Raw genomic sequence first — 17,908 nt, 5'->3', positions numbered from 1 at the left:
GGCCAAATATCTGACTGACCATTTTTGTCAGTTTTTCAAAATATCAAAGCAAATGGTCAACTGTCATTTCCTTCTACAAGTTACCAGATTTTTGTTCCAACCAGCCAGATCAGACAATAATAAATCTTTAGGTGTATGGCCAGCTTTGGATTTATAGATTTAACTTTTTGGTTTGAATCAGTGATTAATCCCATCCAAAATAGCCCTAACTGTTCACTCATCTATGCTTGGTCATGGAATTATAGAGTAGAGAATTTGGCAGATAAGAACCACTTGTGCAATCTAGTCTGCCCCTTTTTATCATTACTGTATAATTTCATCCTTTTTTTTGATCCTAAGATCTTTGTAGGAATATTCATATGTATATCCCATGCATGTTTCAATTGCTCTACTGTCTTAGGGGGTTATTTTGGTTCACTCTTATGCACTACCTTTTCTGTGAAGTCATTTTTTTCTTAAAATTTCCCCTAAATTCACCTTCCTCCAGTTACAATGTATGTCTTCAAAGGTCTAATTTGAAAGGGATGTAACTAGAACATTGTAAGCCCCATAGCAAAATTCCCTTCTAGAGAGACACCTCTTTCCAGTTATTTATGTTATACCCCATAATAGTGCCCTAGTTCATTCGACAACTTTATGACTTTAAAGAAGTTACCGTATTTACCCGAGTATAAGTCGACCCGAATATAAGCCGAGGCACCTAATTTCACAACAAAAAACTGGGAAAACATATTGACTCAAGTGGGACCCTCACTCGAGTATAAGCCAAGGGGGGCGTTTTCAGCATAAAAAATGTTCTGAAAAAGTAGGCTTATACTCAAGTATATATGGTAAGTCATGCCCCAGAGCTGGGTTCCCAAAGTCTCTTAATCCCATAGCAATAATCCTATAGCTATGCAAATGGATGCATATGCCCCATTACTTACAGTCAGAGGTGGATTTAGACCTCATGGGGAATAGGCAAGATTTTTTGCTGCTGATTGCAGGTGGAAATCGATAAAATACCTCAGCACGTGCACTGTCTGACGATAAACATCGGCTTTGCTTAAAAATCTGAATCATAGTCTATTGGATGTAGGCTTAATACCGGTGTCACATTTAAAGTAAATGGACTGCATACAGTGGATGAGACCATTTTGTGCGTCCAAATATCAAAAAACATCGCAGAGACTTTCAGAGTATGGGCAGGTCCAAGTGATGTCATAATGTCACATATTAGTCGAGCAGTGCTCCTCTGGGAATATTTTGGACAGCCAGGATATCTGCATAGGGCCCCTTGGAACAAGAGGTTCACTAGGCAGACACCTACTGTAGTTTGCATTGAGGAAAATCTGCCTCTGCTTGCAATACCTGCTGCTCTACCTTAGTAAATAGGGATGCTATCATTCACAATATGCAGTAGTGCACAATGAAGAATGTACCGACAATGTCCTGCCTTGGAACATTTGGAAAAAGAATTTTAATTAGAATTTTTCTTATGGAAGGCACTAATCTTCAGAGGCATGACAACATAAGGTCTCGAAATGTCTAAATCCCAGATTCTGATAAAAGGTCCAACAGCAATCACCTGCACCCTTTAGAATTTTTTTCTTTTACGTTAAAATAGCAGCGCTGCCGAAACATGGTCCAGGGCTGCTGGCTGGATACTGCTAGTGAAGGTAGGAAGGAGATCTGTTATGGGGAAGAAGATCCACTGGACATTATCTGTGCAGAGTGAAGGTAGGTGTGCCTACCAAAGTACAGTAGAGGCATCTTGTGTTACAGAAACCTATTTGCTCTACTAGAGAAAAGAGCGTGGAAATAGGACAAGCAGGCAGACAGGTTATGTACTGGTGCTCAGGGTTGGGTGTTTGTGGGGACTATGTAAAAACCGGACGCGGACAAGACCCCGGACAGCTGGACCGGACATCAAAATCTGCAGTCCGGAACTTGTAGTGTCCGGTCCTGGGGGTGTCTTGTCCGGGGGGGATGCCTGTGATAGCTTTCACCAGGGTCATGGAGAAGGGGAGATTACAGCCTCCCTGTGTGGTCCAGACCATTCCGTTTTTTTCTAAAAGCCGGACCATACAGCGAGGCTTTATTCTCCCCCTCCTCCTTTCCCTGGTGACAGCTGTCAGGTGAAGCCCCTCCGGACAGGACACCCCCAGGATGGGAAACCCCCCGGACCGGACACTACAAGCTCCGGACTGCAGATTTAGACAGTGGCGTAACTATAAAATCAGCAGACTTGAATTCAAATTTGCAGCAGGTGCTCAATTTGGATACAATTGGCCTAATTCAGAGTTGTATGCTACAGTGTATGCCAATGTTTTTGTAATCAAGTGCTAATCATTAGGGACTGTGTAAAAGTGCCTTAGCAAGATCGGTTACAGAGAGGATTCCATTGCAGAGTGATTGACAGGAAGTGACCGCTTAGGGACATTATTAACAGGTCGTGGCGATAATGCTGTGATCATGGATGGAGGGACATATGGTGGTTTTGACAATTGAATGATTTCTACAGCGTCTACAGTGACTTAGATTTGTGGGTCCCTGTATGGGAGGTAGACGGGCAGCTGACATCCACTGACATCAACTGCCTGACCCCCGTACCGGCGTCACAAGCAAATTTCCATGGGAAGGCCTGGCGCTTTCATGGGAATGCCCATGAAACACTGGGTGTTCCCATGCGCACGACTACGGCCCGCTGCCCATGCCCCGCCCCAAATAATCAATTCGCCATGGCCGCTTGCACAATGCAGCTGCACATGTGCATAAATGTTTATGCACAGTTGCTAAAAATCGCTCCACTCTGCGAACGCAGAATAAACTCCATAGTGCAGAAGAACAATGGAGGAACAGATAAAGGGGCGAGATGTACTAAGCCTTCAAAAGTGATAGAATGGAGAAATCAGCTCCTACTTGTCATTTTTTAAACACAGCCTGTAGTATGGCAGTTAGGAAATGATTGGCTGGTGGTTTATCACTCTCCATTTTATCACTTTTCAAGCTTATTACATGTGGCCTTCAGTCCTTTATAGAATAGATCAGGAGAGATCTTCATGAGGAATGGATATGTTGAGGGGCTAAAATGTTTTTTTTTATAAATTAAAAAAAGGAAGTGATCAAAACAAAGGCAAGAAGCAGACAGACTAACCTCAGTGCTTGATCTAGAGACATTCCGGTGAAGACAAAGAATTTCAGATACTCCTCTGCAACCATCTTGCTGAACTCATTGCTAAAAATCAGAGAGAGAATAAATGACTGGTCATTTGATCATATGGCAAGGCACAACACATCAGAAGAGTTTATGAAAGTACGGTACATGAAAATGAGACACCAGAAGGAACACAAGGAACTGATGTGCTGCATTACCAACATTCCAAACACCAAAGACTTACAGAGAAACACTAACGGAAACTCTCATTACATTGTATCTCAACATGACAAATGACATAGTGCAGACAGACATGCACTGCAACACCAAGTATGCTGGCTGATAGTGTTTCCTATATCTTACTATGGCTATGACTATGTAGACTGTCCACTGGTGGTTTCTGCTTGTGGGATAAGTGCATACTGTACATGTGGTGCTTTTATATATGCTCTGTATATTCCTGTCCGCATTCATTTCGAAGGAAAAATTGGTACTTGTTTCCTAGCACGGCGCCCACTACTCCATTTACGTAGAGGGCTATTCAGGGTAAGGAAATCGCATCGCAGGCCATTAATGGCATGCGATGCAATTTTTTTATCGCATCCTATCTTATTAATGTATTCACTGACTTAGCCCATTAAAAAGATAGGATGCGATAAAAAAATCACACCACATCACATCGCATGCCTTTAGTGGCATGAGATGCGATGTGATTTTTTTATCGCATCCTATCTTTTTAATGGGCTAAGTCCGTGAATACATTAATAAGATAGGATGCCCCCCCACTATCCACGCCACCCCGAAACGTGGCGAGCGCAGCGAGCCCCGCGATGGGCGGCCGAACATGTCCTCCGACTTTTTCATTACCCCACTATCCACGTCGGGGTGGAGTTGATTTTCCATAGTGTGGCGAGCGCAGCGAGCCACCAAGCCCGAAGCGTGGTAAGGGGACGCGGAATCCATGTAAAGTAATCCCCGTCCGCTCGCCACGCTTTGGGCTTGGTGGCTCGCTGCGCTAGCCACACTATGTAAAATCAACTCCACGCCAACGTGCATAGTGGGGTAATGAAAAAGGAGGACGCGTTCCGCCTCCGCTCGCCACGCTTCGGGGTGGCGTGGATAGTGGGGGGGTGCTTTAGACATATAACAAAAAAAAATCAATAAAATGAAATCACATCGCATCGCATGCGATCAAATCGCATGCGATGCAATTTTCCTTACTCCATTTACGTAGAGGGCTATTCAGGGTAAGGAAATCGCATCGCAGGCCATTAATGGCATGCGATGCAATTTTTTTATCGCATCCTATCTTATTAATGTATTCACTGACTTAGCCCATTAAAAAGATAGGATGCGATAAAAAAATCACACCACATCACATCGCATGCCTTTAGTGGCATGAGATGCGATGTGATTTTTTTATCGCATCCTATCTTTTTAATGGGCTAAGTCCGTGAATACATTAATAAGATAGGATGCCCCCCCACTATCCACGCCACCCCGAAACGTGGCGAGCGCAGCGAGCCCCGCGATGGGCGGCCGAACATGTCCTCCGACTTTTTCATTACCCCACTATCCACGTCGGGGTGGAGTTGATTTTCCATAGTGTGGCGAGCGCAGCGAGCCACCAAGCCCGAAGCGTGGTAAGGGGACGCGGAATCCATGTAAAGTAATCCCCGTCCGCTCGCCACGCTTTGGGCTTGGTGGCTCGCTGCGCTAGCCACACTATGTAAAATCAACTCCACGCCAACGTGCATAGTAGGGTAATGAAAAAGGAGGACGCGTTCCGCCTCCGCTCGCCACGCTTCGGGGTGGCGTGGATAGTGGGGGGGTGCTTTAGACATATAACAAAAAAAATCAATAAAATGAAATCACATCGCATCGCATGCGATCAAATCGCATGCGATGCAATTTCCTTACGGTGCCGTCCGTAGAAAATCTGGGCGCTGTGCTAGGAAACAAGTACCTAAAAATTACTTTAAGAACAATAGATATTTTTGTCTTTGAAAATCAATTAGACAATAAATATATATTTTGCTCTATAATGTAAATGGTCAATGCATTGTATGTATTGTTGTTAATGTGAAAGATCTTTCCCTCATCTACTATTATTATTATTATTACTACTACTATATAACAGGTACTACAAGTTTCGTGTTATTTGCAGGGCCATTTTGGCAGTCTGTCTTACGGTGTTTTTGAGGAAACGCACGTTTGCATGCAACCAATAAACGCAGACATGAAGTGGTGAAGAACTGCTGACGTACAACACTGGGGCTGTGCAAGATGGAATCCAAACGATCACCACATGACAGATACTGGGTAACGAGTCTTTGGTATATATAGTCCTTACAATACCCACACGTACTTCTTCCCCAGGTGCCTCGCCACATCAGCTTTCTTGAACCCATCCAGATTGTACAGTCTCTTTGCTAAGCGTTTTGCAGCTTCCTGATCTGCTTTATGCCCATTGGATAAGGTATCTGTGCTTCCTAGTGCCAGTCGCTCAGTGCTATCCATCTCCGAATCAAACTCTGATGACATATTGCCAAGAGGTGGTTCACTACACAAGAAACGGACAGGACAAAAGTAGATATAAGTGTACCAGAATATACAGTACCCAGGGGCGGATTTAGGGAAAAGGGGGCCCCTAGGCACAACAATAATGTTTACTAAGTAGGACAGTTTATAGGGGCAGTATCTGCATGTCCTATCCATTTACACTATATTTAAGATGGAATATAGTACAGTACAGTGGATATTTTGCAGTTATTGATACATTTTGGGCTGACAGTATTATCACAGGCATCCAAGTGCCGCCCCCAAACATGTGCCGCTCCTAGGCCGGTGCCTTACGTGCCTAATGGGAAATTCGGCTCTGACAGTACCCATATTCACATCAAAACACATTGAATTAAGGGGGTAATTAAGGTTGCTTTGCAAAGCACATTTGCTTTGCTAATGGACAAAACCATGTTCACTGCAGGTAGGGCAGATGTAACATGTGCAGAGAGAGAGTTAAGCTGGCCATACATCTACAGATCGATTGTCAGATTGGCCTGGTTGGAACAAAATCCTGGGTACTTATGTATTATCTGGACTCCCATGTTAAATGCACCCCATTTTTTCATACCCCTACTATCCAACTACGCATGGAGTTGATTTTATATAGTGTGGCGAGCGCAGCGATCCTCCGTGCCCAAAGCGTGGCGAGCCCCTCGAGGGGACACTGTCTCATAAGAAAACCGGGAGCCCAGATATTACATGAGTACCAAATCCTGGTAATGGATGAGAGCATATGGCAGTTGACCATTTGCTTTGAAATGCTGGAAAACTGCCAAAAGCTCTCATTAAGATATTACCAGGTTTTTGTTCCAATCAGCCCAATCTGACAATCGATCTGTAGATGTATGGGCCCCATTACAATTGGGTAGGGTTTGTACTTCAAACTGATATCCATATTGCAGTGTAAGAAGAGAGCTGCCAGTATTTTCCCTGCACAGAAACAAAATAACTCACCCAAATCCAACTCTCTCTGTACGTTACATTTGCCACACCTGCGGTGCACATGGTTTTGTCCATTAGCAAACCAAATGTGCTTTCAAAACCAACCTGAATCACCCGCCAAGTTCCATAAAAGCAGAAAATACATGTGGCTTTAGAGCTAGTAATGCAATTATGACTCACGTTTTTGCCTTGAATTTCAAGGACACTGATTTTTATTAATAAGGCCTACTATGTCCTGTACCGGGATGCAGTTAACATCCCAGCAAATGGGATTCAGACAGTCAGAATACAGGCATTGGCATCCCATCTACAGCACCAGCCACAAGACTGACGGCCTAATCCCAATAGTAGTGGCGTAGCTACGTTTTGGGCGCCCCCCCGCCGTTAGGGGGGGCGCCCATACCCACCCCCCGCCGCCGCGTCGAGCACCCCCCCCGGCCGCCCAGCCGCCTATGTTAACCCCCTCCCCCGCAGTCTTACCTATCGCGCTGGTCCCGGCGGCTCCGTCCGTTCATCTGCTGAGGACCACCACAAAATGGCCGCCCCCGTACAGCAGACCGTTTCAGAGAACTGTTTGCTATATGGGGGCGGCCATTTTGTTGTGGTCCTCATCAGAAGAACGGAGCTGCCGGGACCAGCAAGATACGTAAGTCTGCGGGGGATTGGGGGGTAGGTAACTATAGCACCGCAGCCCCCGGCGCCCCCACATGCACAGCGCCCCCCCGCGGTGCCGGGGGCTGCGGTGCTATAGTTATGCCCCTGCCCAATAGTCAATATGCAGAGCGGGTTAAGCCACTGGCCATGGGGCGAGTTTTAGGTTTAGGCACTAGCTTAGGCACTTAGAAGTTAGGCTGCGGGGTGGGAGGATTAGGGTTAGGCTGTGGGGTAGACAGGTTAATGTTGCTCTATGCGCAGGTTAGTGTTGGGAGGGGGCAGTGAAAGCTATGTATACATACCTGACCTCTGTTGGGATTCCCGATATCGGGATGCCGGCTTCTGTATTCTGACGGCCGGCATCCCCATGTATATATCATAGAGCAGTACTAATGAACTGCTGCAGTACACATTTTTCAGTTAAAGAAGTTATAGCATAAGATATAAAAAATGCTTAAAACCATAGTGTACTAGTCTGTAATAGAGGTAAACAAAGCTGTTACAGTACATACTAACTATATTCTATTCTTACTTCCTGCAAAGTAGGTACATATTTAATTACAGTTTCAGGTACATTTGCAGAAATTAAGTATCTAGACCAGCGGTTCTCAAACTGTGGGTCCTGACCCCAAAGTGGGTCCCGATCATCTCTGCATGGGGTCACGACTCCATGTTGCTGAAAATCAGGCTGATGACATTTCTAATCTCTCTGCCAGTGATCCAAGGAGTCTGAACAATCAGTTGAATGGTTTGTTACTTCAGAATCCTTGCATCATTTTGTGCCTCCACAATGCTGCCATGCATGTGCGGTCTGCTGACTACACGTGTGTGGTGACTGTTTCTGTGGTAACTTGCTGGGGTCCTCCTGTAATCATTTGTATTGTCTGATGGGGTCCTAGAGCAAAATAGTTTGAGAAACCGCTGATCTAGACTATTCATTATAAAGGGAATGCAGGAGATAACACAGATATATCCTGCTTACCTTTCATTCTCTACCTGACCTGGAGTTTGCATACATTAATATGGGGACCTAAATTCCTCAAGCTTGAGGAATGTGATAAGTGATAAAGTGAAAAGAGATAAAGTACCAGCCAATCCGCTCTGGACTGCTATGCTACAGGCAGTGAAACATGACAGGAGCTAGTTGGTTGGTAATTTATCTCTTCAAGGCTTAGTACATAGACCACATACAGTCTTTGAGTAAACACTATATTATTATAGTGTCAATATTTTCATTTAGAGTAATGCTACAGTATGTTAGAGTAAAGTTCAGCTGCTCCTGCCACCATGCTTATACATAGGAATAGGGCTACATATGCTATTGCCTTGCAATTTAACTTTTTTTTTTTAGATGTCACTCAAGGGTATGGATGCAACTTTAAGAGGGAAACCAAATTCTTCTGTAATTACTAGTATATTGTAACACTCCTTCCTAGAATTTGCATCAACAGATTAATCCATTGCAGTAAGGGTCGGATTAAGTCTTTGGGGGACCCTTTAGACAGGGGGGGGGGGCCTCCCACTTGTCATTACTGGTTGTAAAACTGCACAGGAGAATATTACACTTTCAAAACACAGAGTAAAGGCAGTATAAACTTGGTCAATGGGTAATGGGTAAATGATGTGTGTATATATATATATAGATTGTTGTCATAGGGGGTGCTCCAACAGATGAATGAACATCACAAGGATATAGAGGTATATGAAATGGGCACTCACCAAGGTCTTTAAATTCAGCAAGAAAATTTATTCACGAAATGATAATACATCCGACGTGACGTGACGTTTCGATCAAAGGATCGTCATCAGGAAAATGTCAACACAGGTAACAAATATCATTCCCAACAAACAGGCAACCTGGTATCCATCCATGAAGGAGATACAACTGTATAGCCTCACCGGGCCAGTTTAAATACCCTCACACAGGAAGTGATCACTACACTTCCTGGTGCAACATCATAAACGGTACAATCCTATCGTTATACATGAAAAAAGAAATACAGCGGTCTGCTAACATAGGTAATTAACATAAGAACAGCGAATTGTACCATAGTGAAACAACAAGCAGCATACATTAGTTAAAGCGCTGTTTAGCGCTAATCTCTCCAATCCCGCTAGACCGGAAGTAGAACTAGCGTTCCACCGGTACGTATTGCGGGTGACTTCCGCGTGTCAGGACTCCCAACATCACAAGCGCTAGACCGGAAGTAGAACTTGCGTTCCACCGGTACTAGCGATAGGGAGCTTCCGCGTTCCATCTACAGCGCACATCACTGCAGTGTAAACACGGCTTCTAGTATCATGGCAGTCCAAACAAGGACGTTAAGGGAAACCAATCAGCGGGGAGCGGGGGATAATAAGCAATGTAAAAGATGTTGTGGTATTTATAAACCAGCCCGGGTGGCCTCACTAGTACTGGCAAAATATAGAAAAATAACTGAAAACATAAATAATAAATAAATTACCCATATGTCACCACTTATTGACATACAGAACAAAATAAACAAAAAGGCATAAAAATAAATATAAATACATAGATAATATATACAGAATGTGAATTACTATAATATTTTTATAATTTTATAATATTTGGATATTTTTATATTTTTATAGGAAAATTATTATTAGAAAAGTTTTCTGGACAAAATATTCCAGAGGAATAATGAAAAATCTACACCATTGAGGTGAATATCAAATCACAATAATAACATTGTGAAACAAGTGTATCATAATCGCATGGTATTAGTAACAACAAATAATATCATTATTTAATACAAATAAAAAATAAATAATAATAAATAATAAAAATAAATATAAAAATAAAGAATGACCCGGAGACACCAAATCCAACCTAAAAAAAAACAAAAATCCAAACCAAGGCAACTGGAAACATAACCATAAAAAAGAAAAAAACGGGAAAAGGGTATCAGAAGTTATTAACGCAGAAAAATGGACAATGGATTCGCCTCATTTAGGCCTTTAGGGGCAATGGTGCCCAGCTCAAAGATCCATTTAGCTTCTCTTTTCTTGAGCATGGTATCCCTATCACCACCTCTCACGGGCTTAGGGATATGATCTATCAACATGCATCGAAGGCTGGCCACACTATGGCCCATTTTGGCAAAATGTTTAGCGACAGGTTTGTCTGAAGTTTTTGCGACAATCGCCGCCCTAATAGTGGTCCTATGATTAGCCATCCTCTCTCGAAAGTCCCGCTTGGTCAGGCCCACATAATATAGCCCGCATGGGCAAATCAGGATATAAATTACATAATCCATTCTGCAGTGGAGCCGATGTCTGATGGTGATCTTTTTCCCACTGTGCGGGTGGGCAAATGCTGGCCCTGTCATCATGGACCTGCAGGTAGTACAATCACTGCATCTAAAACAACCGTTTTTGGGACGAGGAAACCAGGTGCCTGTGTCTGCTGTCGGTTGGCAGAGAGGTCTCATCAATAGATCCTTGAGATTGCTTCCTCGTCTGTATGCACACATAGGAGGTGTTTTACTAACCCCAGTGAACGCCGGGTCAGTGGCAATAATTGGCCAATATTTAGCAAGTTTCTGTTTCCTAGTGTGTGCCCCTGTATCAAACGTGTTGGCATAAATCATTCTTGGTTTCTTGTCAGCTATAGAAGGCACTAGCTGATCTGCTGAATTTTTGGACCTTGCCTTGGTGAGGCATCTAGAGAGGGTGGTATCTGAGTAGCCACGTTCCTTGAATCTGGAGTACATATCTCCAATTTGTTCCTCCATTGTTACAATAGCTGTGTTGTTCCTTAGAACTCTTAGAAATTGAGACACTGGTAGGTTCTCTTTCAAATGTGGAGGATGGTGGCTCGTTGCATGGAGGAGAGAATTTCTGTCCGTATCCTTACGATAAAGTCTGGACCCTAGGCCGCACCCATCCTTGAAGAGGGTTACATCGAGGAAATTAATTTCACAACAACTAAAAGAAAAGGTGAAGCGGATCGGTGTCTCCAGGCCATTCAAACAAAAAAGCATATCCCTCAGGTCACTCTCACTCCCCAGCCAAATCAAAAAAACATCGTCTATATATCGACGGTAGTAAAATATATTAGCGCCATATCTGGGGAAGATATGTTGTTGTTCATAGCAAGCCATATACAAGTTGGCATATGCAGGTGCCAAATTCGACCCCATTGCGGTGCCGGTCTTTTGCACAAAGTATTTGTCTTTGTATAAAAAATAGTTTTTTGTCAAAACCAATGTGGTTAACTCAACCAGAAACTCCGTGGGGGGACCGCCACGGAGCTCATCCTGTAGTGTGAGTCTAATCACTTCCAGGCCCTCCCCGTGAGGAATCACAGTATACAAGGATGCGACGTCCATTGTCACTAAGATAGCCTCAGGGGGTATGGCTGGAATCCTCTTAATACTTTGTAATAAGTCACCAGTATCACGTAAATAACTAGAGGTTTTGGTAACATAAGGTTGTAGGTGGTAATCCACATAACGCGCCAAAGGCTGCAGGACGGATCCCCGGGCCGAGATAATAGGTCGGCCAGGGGGATCCGTCATGCTCTTGTGGATTTTCGGCATCGTATAAATTATTGGACAAATGGGGTAATCCACCTTCAAAAAACCACACACATTTTCATCAATCCACCCTGCAGACATAGCTAGATCCAAAGTGCTATCAATCTCTTTTTTGACTTGCATTCCAGGGTCCCCTGGAAGGCATTGGTATACCAGGCTATCACTCAGTTGCCTTAAGATCTCTTTATCATAATCTGCCCAATCCTGGATGACCAACGCACCCCCCTTGTCGGCCTGTCTAAAGACCAGGGAGTCGTTGGCCATCAAGGATTTCAGGGCTTCACGTTCGGGCGTCTGTAAATTGTGGAATTGTGGGCGTGAAGAGGGCGGGTCCCTTGAACAATCAGTAAGTATCAAAACGTTTTTGAGACTTACTGATTGAGCAGGCCCGGCCCAGCATACCACGCAGCCTCCTAATCACTCACCCTTATTTAAGGTAAGCACGTTTTGATGTTATTTGTTCACACACACCTTGACAAAGGGGCGTAGCCCCGAAACGTTGGTTGTTCCACTGTTCAATACAATCTCTAAAAAGACCCACGAGTGCCAGTCTTTTTCTTCATCTCTACTGTCTACCGAGACGGGCACCGGGGCAGTTGCCCATGAGGACGGAGTGCCGGACCGTACCACAAGTATATATATATATATATATATATATATATATATATTCAGATAGTAGACCAGCGGCACTCGCATATAATAACTTCACTGACTCAGAGAGCTCGGATTGAGCTCTCTGAGTCAGTGAAGTTATTATATGCAAGTGCCGCTGGTCTACTATCTGCTATTTATTCGTTTGAATTTCTGAAGGCACCGCGATTGATGTACAATTAATTGGACTACTGAGTGCCGGCTATATTCCTTATTCTATATATATATATATATACACACGTCTATGTATTTTGGATGAGCGGCGCCACTTGTGCTCCTCTAGGAAACAATATTATCACCAGCAATTTTCCCTTATATTATAGAGGGTGTCTGCCAATTCTTTAAAGATTAGTGTCGGTATAACACTTAGAGGTATAAAAGAAGTAGATAAAGATAGCGGCGACTAATTACTGGGCTGGGTGTATAATAATAAAATATTTATTAAGATGACAATATAAGACAAAAAAAGGTACGTATAAAAAGGACAATTTTTAAGATGTATAGATAAAAAATACAAAAATACAAGGAGAAATGGAGGAGAATAAAAACACAATCTTCCTAAAATCAAATAAAAGCGTATAAAGATAAAGGAGATTTGCTTAACTTAAAAAAGGATGGAGATCAGAGATTGCCCAACGCGTTTCGTCGATGTGACTTCATCAAGGGGTAACAGGCAACTGAGACCAGACCGGTATTTATACCTGTATGTCTATCTCCTGGCTACATGACATCACTTCCTGTGATTAATTGGTATGCAGGGCTATATGGCTATTTAAACAGTTATTTTCTTTATCAAAATGCTGCCAATATTATTAGCTATATATAATCAGACAATCGCTATGTTCAGAAAAAGCAGAAAATGTGCATAAACATTAATACAAGTCCCAATTGCGTGTAAAACGGTAATTCGCGGCACTTCCGCCACGTTTCCGGCATCCAGATCCAATTAAATATTTTATTATTATACACCCAGCCCAGTAATTAGTCGCCACTATCTTTATCTACTTCTTTTATATATATACACACATATATATATATATATATATATATATATATATATATATATATTACCACATGAAAAGCCTGTGTTTTTCCCTCTGTAACTTACTCTGTAGGAGCCCTGACAGGCTCAGTGCTGCCTTTGATTAAAAACCCTCCCATGACAAGGCCACTGCTGTCCTCCATGGGCCTGAGAAGCATATGATAAGCTCCACCAAGCACAAGCCTATCAGCCTCTGCCTCTTGTGCAAAGTCTCATGGGACTTAGTCAACTCCCAGTAATGCACTGCACACTTGTGCAGACAGTGTGCCCTTGGCTCCCAATACTCAGCACCATTAATCAATGTCACATTGGCAGATAGTTGAAGCTGCAGCACTACTCCACTGTCATGCACAAAACCTTTAGCTAAAATAATCTTTTTTTTTTAAATACATGCCAGCCACAGGGGGCCCCTAGATAGAGGGGGACCCAGGGGTACTGACCCCCTGAGCCCCCCTTTATTCTGACCCTGATTCCAGTTATGCAAGGGAGAGGCAAACATGCCCCCATGAATATAGGATTTTTCCTGCCCCAAATTTCCCCAAATTTTCTTGAAAGAGAAAAAACTGACTAATCACATATCCCATTAAAGTCTATGGAAGATAGCAATAATCAGAACATGAGAGGCGGTTACAGAGATTGCAAGCGTGAAGGTGATCACTGCTGTGTAGCAAGCACATAATAAACAAGGAGTTACAAAATGAGCAATTTCTGTTAGGAGATTCATCTTAAGATAACCACATAACCCCCCAGTGTAGCTAAAATAATCTTGTTTTGCTTTTCAGGCCTGTAGCACTTTTATTAGCATATCCGTGGAAGCAGCACCTTCGGTTTAAAAAGGACAAACTGAAAAAAGTACAGTTAGACTACGAGCAACACGCTGTCTACCCGTGGCTGGGCAACACGTCAAGGACATCTACCCGGGGCAGATTTGGTGGGCGCACTGGTTATCGACAGCGCTTCCAAAACTCCAGCACGTCTGGAAGTGACACCGACACAGTACGCAGAGGAGGTCCTGCCACCAGCCGCGGTCCGAGCCCTTTAGGGGTCAACACCAGAGCCGGGGGCAAAACCGGCCCAAAAGACCTACAAGGCGAGGAGGCCAAAACCGCCGCAAAGTCCAGACGCAAGCCACCGAGGGGGTCAAGGACATAATTTTTAATTTATCATCTACCCCGTTATCAGCCGCAGAGATGCAAGTCCTCAGCAGAGGCTTATCTTGTGTTCCATCCAGAGGTCCGGACAAGTTCCGGTGGACAGTGGACACTTACAGGTTCCACAGAACCCTGAAACTTAAGGAGTACTTTTCTAAAAACCCAGCCCAAGCCGCTGAAGAGACTTTACCCCTGGCTATAAAAAATCTAGGCCCAAGGTCCAAATTCGACCCACAGTCGACTAATGCTTCCATTAAAACCTTTTCCCGGTTATTGGATTCTGCCATTCCCAACCCCCCCCCCCTCAGGTATTTCCTAATCTACCTGTAGCTGAGAGAATTGCTCTCAAAGAGCTTAGCCAGCGCACTGACATCATAATCCGCAGCGCGGATAAGGGGGGAGCCATAGTGGTCATGGATACCAGCTATTATAGAAATTATTGTTATCGTTTATTGCATGATCCCTACACTTACGAGAAATTGAGAGGTGACCCCACCGTCAAATTCAAGCAGACCCTTGACACTTTGTTGTCGACTGCCAAAAGTAACGGCATTATTTCCGACACAGTGCATAGAAAACTTACCACGGCCTTCCCTGTCATACCTCTTTTTTACAGCATTCCTAAGCTACACAAGGACGCACAGCGCCCTCCCGGCAGACCTATCATCTCTGCAAGAGGGTTGCTGTGTGAGCCGATAGCAGTATATTTAGATACTTTCCTACAACCTTGTATTCAAAACCTCCCCACTTACTTGCGTGACTCCACTACTCTCTTACAAAAATTCCTACACCAGTGTTCTGACATGACCGACATCTCACTGGCGACTCTAGATGTCACTAGTCTTTACACCTGTATCCCACATGCCGAGGGGGTACAGGCAGTGGCCACGCTCATTCGTGACAATCCGTTGTACCACGGACCTTCTGTCGACTTTTTCACCAAATTGTTGAGTCACACACTGTCACATAATTACTTTTGGTACTTGTTTCCTATCTGGGCGCCCACGATTTTAATTGCGGGCATCGGGGTAAAATCGGGGCCATCGCGGCCGATAAAAAATCGGGTGCGATGGGCCAGACGCGATGCCCGCGATTTTCCCATAGAGAACAATGTTAAATGCCTCAATTTACCCGCGATGACCACGATTTACCATAGGAAACAATGTTAAATGGATCAATTTACCCAAATCAGCATAGGAACAATAGTAAAAGGGCCAAAAACACCCCTGAACATTGAAATGTCCCCCCAAAAGTAGTTGACGCCACCCCGCCATCAACGTGAACCCGAAGCGTGGCGAGCGCAGCGAGCCCGCGAGGGGCGGCGGTACGCGTCCTCCGACCTTTTCATGCCCTACTATCCACTAGGGCGTGGAGTGAGAATAGAATAGTGTGGCGAGCGTAGCGAGCCACCGAGCCCGAAGCGTGGCGAGCGCAGCGAGCCCCGCGAGGGGACGTGGATACCTTCACAGGTAAACGCGTCCCTTCGCGGGCTTCACAGGTGTCCGCGTCGCCATGGACACCTGGGAAGCCCGCGAGGGGACGCGTATAACTGTGAAGGTATCCGCGTCCCCTCGCGGGGCTCGGTGCGCTCGCAACACTATTCTATTCTCACTCCACGCCCTAGTGGATAGTAGGGCATGAAAAGGTCGGAGGACGCGTACCGCTGCGCTCGCCACGCTTCGGGTTCACGTTGATGACGGGGTGGCGTCAACTACTTTTGGGGGGACATTTCTATGTTCAGGGGTGTTTTTGCCCCATTTCCCATTGTTCCCTATGATAATTTGGGGAAATTGATCCATTTAACATTGTTTCCTATGGTAAATCGCGGTCATCGCGGGTCAATTGGGACATTTAACATTGGTCCCTATGTAAAATCGCGGTAATCGCGTCGGTCGCATCGCATGTCATTATAATGACATGCGATGTACCCGCGATGCCCGCGATGGGCGCCCAGATAGGAAACAAGTACCTTACTTTCTTTGACGGAGGCTATTATTTGCAAAGGACGGGGTGTGCTATGGGTTCCCCAGTAGCTCCGTCCTTTGCAAATGCCTATATGTGGCAGGTAGAGAGATCATTGTTTCTTGACAATCCCTGTGTTAATTCCTGTATGGATCTTTACGTACGTTATATAGATGACCTCTTCCTTTTATGGAGAGGTCCTCTAGCCCCGCTTTCCGAGTTGGTAGAAACTCAGAACAGCTCTGCTCACCCCATCAAGCTCTCTCTTACCACCAGTAGTAGCACCATACCTTTTTTGGATTTATCCATATCCATCACTGATGGCCAGCTTCACACGTCTTTGTTTGTGAAGCCCACGGATCGCAATACTTTATTGCGTCATGACAGTTTCCACCACCGCAACACAGTTGAAAGTCTGCCCTACTCTCAATTTCTTAGAGTTTGCAGAATCACAGACACCATCAGTGAGACGGATAAACAACTCAACACCATGGTTAAAAAATTTGAGCAGAGGGGGTACCCCACTACCGAATTATTGCAGGCAAAAGCGAAAGCACTGGCCCAGAACCGCTCTGACTTAATTGCCAAAAGTAGTCCCAAAATTAAACCTCCCAGCATTCCCTGGGTTAATGACTACAGTTCCACCAGTCTGATCACGTCCCGCAAAGCTAAACAATGGTGGGACATAGTTAAAAGCGATCCAGACCTTCCCATGTTTAGGAATTACAAGCGTGGCCCTAATCTGAGAGACCTACTCATAAAGACAGAGATCACCAATTTTGACGCACAGACCCGTACCACCAGGCCCATGAGAACAGGGTGTTATAGGTGCTTGGGTTGCACTACATGCAGTTACCTTGTCACCTGTACAGAGATAGCCCACCCGTTTTCAGGAAAGAAATTCAAAATCAAATGGCCTCTAACATGTACCACCAGTCACGTCATATATGTCATCCAATGCCCGTGTGGGCTCAACTATGTCGGCAAAACCGACTGTGCTTTTAAAGTCCGCATGGCACAACACCGAAGTGCCATTAGGGCGGCGCTTGTATCTGGCAAGAGCGAACAACCCGTTGCCCGGCATTTTGCCCGGGCCAAACACAACATGGCCATGCTTCGCTATAGAACTGTTGATCACATTCCTGCTTCAATCCGTAGGGGTGACAGATCCAAAAAACTTCTCCAACTGGAGTCACAGTGGATCTTTAAATTAGACACACTGGCCCCCAAGGGTCTCAATGAGTCC

General features: G+C 44.6%; 1 protein-coding gene across 5 annotated transcripts in view; it reads right to left on the bottom strand.

Moving 5' to 3' along the window:
• The window catches only part of PSD (pleckstrin and Sec7 domain containing), a 325,459-nt gene that overhangs the window by 178,224 nt on the left and 129,327 nt on the right, over positions 1-17,908 (bottom strand). For 4 of the 5 annotated variants that reach the window (XM_083148518.1, XM_083148517.1, XM_083148519.1 and 1 more), the window contains 2 exons: positions 5,499-5,699; positions 3,137-3,217 (listed from right to left, as the gene is read on the bottom strand). In XM_083148518.1, coding sequence (XP_083004644.1) covers positions 3,137-3,217; positions 5,499-5,699 — 282 coding nt within the window. The remainder of the gene's footprint in view (positions 1-3,136; positions 3,218-5,498; positions 5,700-17,908) is intronic. The other variant, XM_083148521.1, reaches the window with a different exon arrangement.

The sequence above is a fragment of the Crinia signifera genome, chromosome 6 (genome assembly GCF_055691185.1).
Source record: "Crinia signifera chromosome 6, ASM5569118v1, whole genome shotgun sequence".
Taxonomy (NCBI): domain Eukaryota; kingdom Metazoa; phylum Chordata; class Amphibia; order Anura; family Myobatrachidae; genus Crinia; species Crinia signifera.
This window is presented reverse-complemented; position numbering and strand designations above follow the sequence as displayed.